The 4130-nt window shown below is 40.1% G+C and overlaps 1 protein-coding gene across 1 annotated transcript in view; it reads left to right on the forward strand.

Moving 5' to 3' along the window:
- Positions 1-1689: 1689 nt before the first annotated feature.
- Positions 1690-4130, forward strand: part of TUBGCP3 (tubulin, gamma complex associated protein 3) — a gene marked incomplete at its 5' end in the record, with an annotated part of 36710 nt that continues 34269 nt past the window's right edge. Inside the window, 2 exons of the mRNA XM_010150205.1 lie at positions 1690-1767; positions 2411-2628. Of these exons, the coding sequence (XP_010148507.1) occupies positions 1690-1767; positions 2411-2628 (296 nt within the window). The remainder of the gene's footprint in view (positions 1768-2410; positions 2629-4130) is intronic.

Consider the following 4130-nt stretch of genomic DNA (forward strand, 5'->3'; position numbering starts at 1 on the left):
CTGAATACTGCCTTCTTTAAAATTCACTCTGCCAATTACTATTCAGTCTGCTGTGTGCTTTATTACTAATAGTGGATAACTACTTCTTGTCCCCATGACCTTAGGGAATGGCACAGAGGGAATGTGCATTTTCTGTATCAATGAGGCTTTTTTCTCCTCCAGCAATTCTCTTGAAAGCAGCTAGGAGAAAGAAAAAAGCTTGTGGGAATCTGTTTTAACTTTGTTTTATCCATTAAACTATGGAGAAAAGGGGGCCAGTGCTTATTTTACTGGCAGCTAGCCAGTTGAGCAAACCATGCTTCTTGAGGCACTGAGACTTACTCTGTCCTAGCCAGTAGAAGCAGCGGTCATGTTGCTGCTCCTTCTTCCCCAGCTGTTAGTGGGTTGCTGGCTTCATTATTTGTGACAGTTGCAATACCTCAGCTTTTTGCTTGTTGTGCAGATCAAAGTGGAAGATAATGAACAACTGCTTTACAGAATAATACAGCATGTCTCCTTCTAGGCTCTTATATAATAGAGCTTTGGTAGGTTTGGTTAGTGGGCTCTGTCCTGAAGAAAGAAATGGTCTATGGCCAAAAATCTTATGCCATGTAACATGTACACACAAAATGCATGATTTGCAGAGAAACAGAAAGAATTGTAAAAGGTGAGAATGAAAATGTGTTTAAAAAAGAGAATTTCAAAGTGACCTTGAAAGTTCTTTTTGCAGGACTGATAGCACTGAATTGCATTGCTTACTCAGGGGTGGAATTTTCATTCAATCTTGGTTATGGCTAAATTTTCCTGTATATTCAACATTGCTTAGTGTTGGAGACTGTAGCCTGATCAACATTGTGAGGGAGCTTGTATGAGTTTCTTTGACTTACTCCACTACTTAATGTCCATTACAAGGTTCTACATCCCTGATCAATTCAGGTGTAAGTGTTAGTGTCACAGGACTACAGAGTAATGTATCTAGAAACATATGCATGTCTAAAATATCTAATATTTAGTATAACTCTTCAAAGCATTCTTTTTGTAGCTTGGTCTTAAGCATTGTTCGGTCTTCTGCTGCTAAGCTTTCTGCTGAGATCGAAGGCTGCTGAGAATGAGGGTGTTATTCTTACAGTCTGTATGTATCTGTCTGTATTGTACGTTCCTCAAGTTTCATGTTAACGGTGTCTTTCTCTCAAGCTGTGAAAACTTTGGTAGCTCTCTTAAATGGCATTTAAAGTAATAGCAATTGAAGCCCTCAAACTTTTGAAGCCTCCCTGAAAAGTGAAAGGGGAAAGTGGAGAAAATACCATTCTTTGCTTAAAACTGTACCAAAAGTTTTCCTTCTTCACCTTTAGAGTAACACCCAAATCTGGGATGTTTTAAATGGTGAGGGTGTGTGGGAACGCTGCTGAAAGTTCGACGCTGTACAAACCTCTTTCTTAGTGGCTATGAATTTTAAATGAGTGTACTTACTGATCTCGGAGCAGGTGAGAGCGCATGATGTGAACACAGTGGAGCAGATTCATAAAACTAGCAATGCAGAGGCTGCACTACACATTCCCAGTTGATTGAAGAGTGTGGCTCTGGATTAGCCTTATTTGTGTAGAAAATTGTTTTTTATCTGTACATGTTAGTAGGCTGAATAATTTTTTAAAAATCCATTATTATTAAGAGTTGAAACTAACTCATTTCTGTCTTCATCTTTTTGTAAAGGGCATTTTGAAAAACAAATGGTCAATACTCTACCTCCTGCTTAGCCTTAGTGAAGATCCACGTAAGCAGTCTAACAAGGTAGGTGAGGAGCCCTTCGGTACTTCTGAGAAATAGTAAACGTGTCACTCACTTTACGTGTCATTAGGAATTAAATATTTATTATCCAGACTTAACCAGCCCCTCAGGTTGGGTTTGTGGTGTTGGGGTGTGAGGCTGAAAGGAAGAACACACTTGACACAAGTATCTGCAATGTTTTTTGTGGCTTGGTGGTGTGGGGTTTTGTTTTTTTTTAATGCTAAGTAACTGAGCTGTCCAATGCTTGGAGCTGCAGTTGTGACTTTATTAGCTGGGTGACTTGTTTATTTGCTTTCTGCTTGGTGGTGTAATGTCTGCTCACACGCTAAGGAGGTTGAAATGGAGTAGGGAGAGGAAAGTTCCTCCTTTGGTTGCAGCTCTGCTGGCAGCAAAGTGCTTTTCGCAGCTATTTCTAATGAAAACTTGCAGGCAAATGCATAGGTATATTGCTATATTTTGGTCACTGTAAGGGACTTGGTTTTTTGTCATTATAATTGTAACAACCTGTTTTTCCCTGCATAAACATGGTTTTCACTTCTTTCTTTTTTGCGTTCTTGAATATTACACTCCTGTTCAAGACATGACTTAAAGCAACTCACAGATCTTTTCTCTTTATTCCTTCCTTTCCATATCCTCTCCTTTTCAGGTATCAAGTTACGCCACGCTTTTTGCTCAAGCGTTGCCACGGGATGCTCACTCAACCCCTTATTACTACGCCAGGCCTCAGAGCCTTCCGTTGAACTACCAAGACCGCAGTGCTCAGTCTGCACAGAGTTCTGGCAGCATGGGGAGCAGCGGGATCAGCAGCATCAGCCTGTATGCCCTGAATGGGCCGACGCCAACTCCGCAGTCACTCCTTCCAGGGTAAATTAAACTGGTTCACTTCAGGTTTGGGGTAGACTAGAGATGATTTGCTCTCTTTTTTTTTTGTTTGTTTGTTTTGTTTTTCTGATTTATCTTTCTTTCCCCCATCCTCCCCATTCATATGCCATTGGAAATTCCACTGTAGATGCATAGAAACAAAGTTTCTTAGCTGGACAGTTTGAATATCAAGTGCTGCCACGTAACCCAGTGAAGTCATAAATGGCTGGCCAAGTGTATCCATTCTTAATCTTAGTGATATGCTGAACAGCTAATATTCTACTGGATTCACTCCTTTGGATTCTAGTGCCAAGTCCTTTTTCAAATTTCTCAGTTATCTGAAAAACTTTAAAATAGTCTCCTGTAAACACCTTCGATTTAGAATTCTCACTCAAGTTCCTTTTACTAAGCATTCCTTAGCCAGTGGCAAATTTGTACAATTAACGTCCTCCTGTTTTTGAGAGAGTGACCTTTCTTGCATGGTGTGACTTTCTTTTAAGCATAATCACAGCAGGTTGGCTGTTGCAATAGAGCAGTCTTGTGTCTCGAGCGGACAGGATTTTGGGGGGGTTTTGGTTGCTTTTTTTTATTTAATTATTACAAGAGTTGATTTTAAAAAAGTTATTAGGAAAAAAAATCCTAAAACACCCCACTGTTCAACAGTGGTTTAATTGTCTGATACCATTCGTACCAAGGCGAATCTACATTTCAAACTGAAACACCACATAGTTCAGATTTTTGATGAGTAAAAGCTGTCCACTGTAAGCCATAAAATGATTACCCCATTACTGGCGTTATTAAATAAGCCAACACAGTTACATGCTCGGAACCTGAGCCCTTTTTGTGCCATTGCGTATGATGGAGTGTTACCACTGCACCTCTACAAAGCCTGACAGACGCACTGCACAGACTCTGTGTTCTGTGGAGGGAAAATGAATGTGTTCATAGTCTGTGAGAGGGTGTGGTTCATTCTGTAATATGTACCTGGAAATACAGTGCTTCATAGAGATTGAACTTGGAAAAGTGAACAGAATGTTATGAAACTTGTGCAAGTGAGGATTGCGTTTATTTGCATAGCCGTTTCAGCCTTGAATGAAAAAATCTGGAAATAAAGCTTTTGTCCAAAAGCAACGGGGGCATCACTTCTCAAGAAACTGTGGTTAATGTCAGAAAGACTTAATATAATAAAAAGGAAACAAATAATCTTAAGGGATGCAGAAATAAGCAAAGCCCTATTCTTTTGTCCTAACAGAAGCGCCATGGATTATGAATTGACCAAATTCCTAATACAAGGCTAATCTATGGAAATTTTTCTGATTATGAGAAAGAAATTAATAAATGAAAAAGACACCGTATCTTCTCTCTTAATTCTTCACCCCACTCCCAACTGCTCCAGCATGGGGTCCCACACATGGGAGACAGTCCTCCATGAAATTCTTCTGGAACAGGGCTGTATCTAGAGAAGTGTGGCCACCAGGTCCAGGGAGGGGATTCTCCTCCTCTAC

This window comes from Eurypyga helias, unplaced genomic scaffold (genome assembly GCF_000690775.1).
Source record: "Eurypyga helias isolate BGI_N326 unplaced genomic scaffold, ASM69077v1 scaffold4694, whole genome shotgun sequence".
Taxonomy (NCBI): domain Eukaryota; kingdom Metazoa; phylum Chordata; class Aves; order Eurypygiformes; family Eurypygidae; genus Eurypyga; species Eurypyga helias.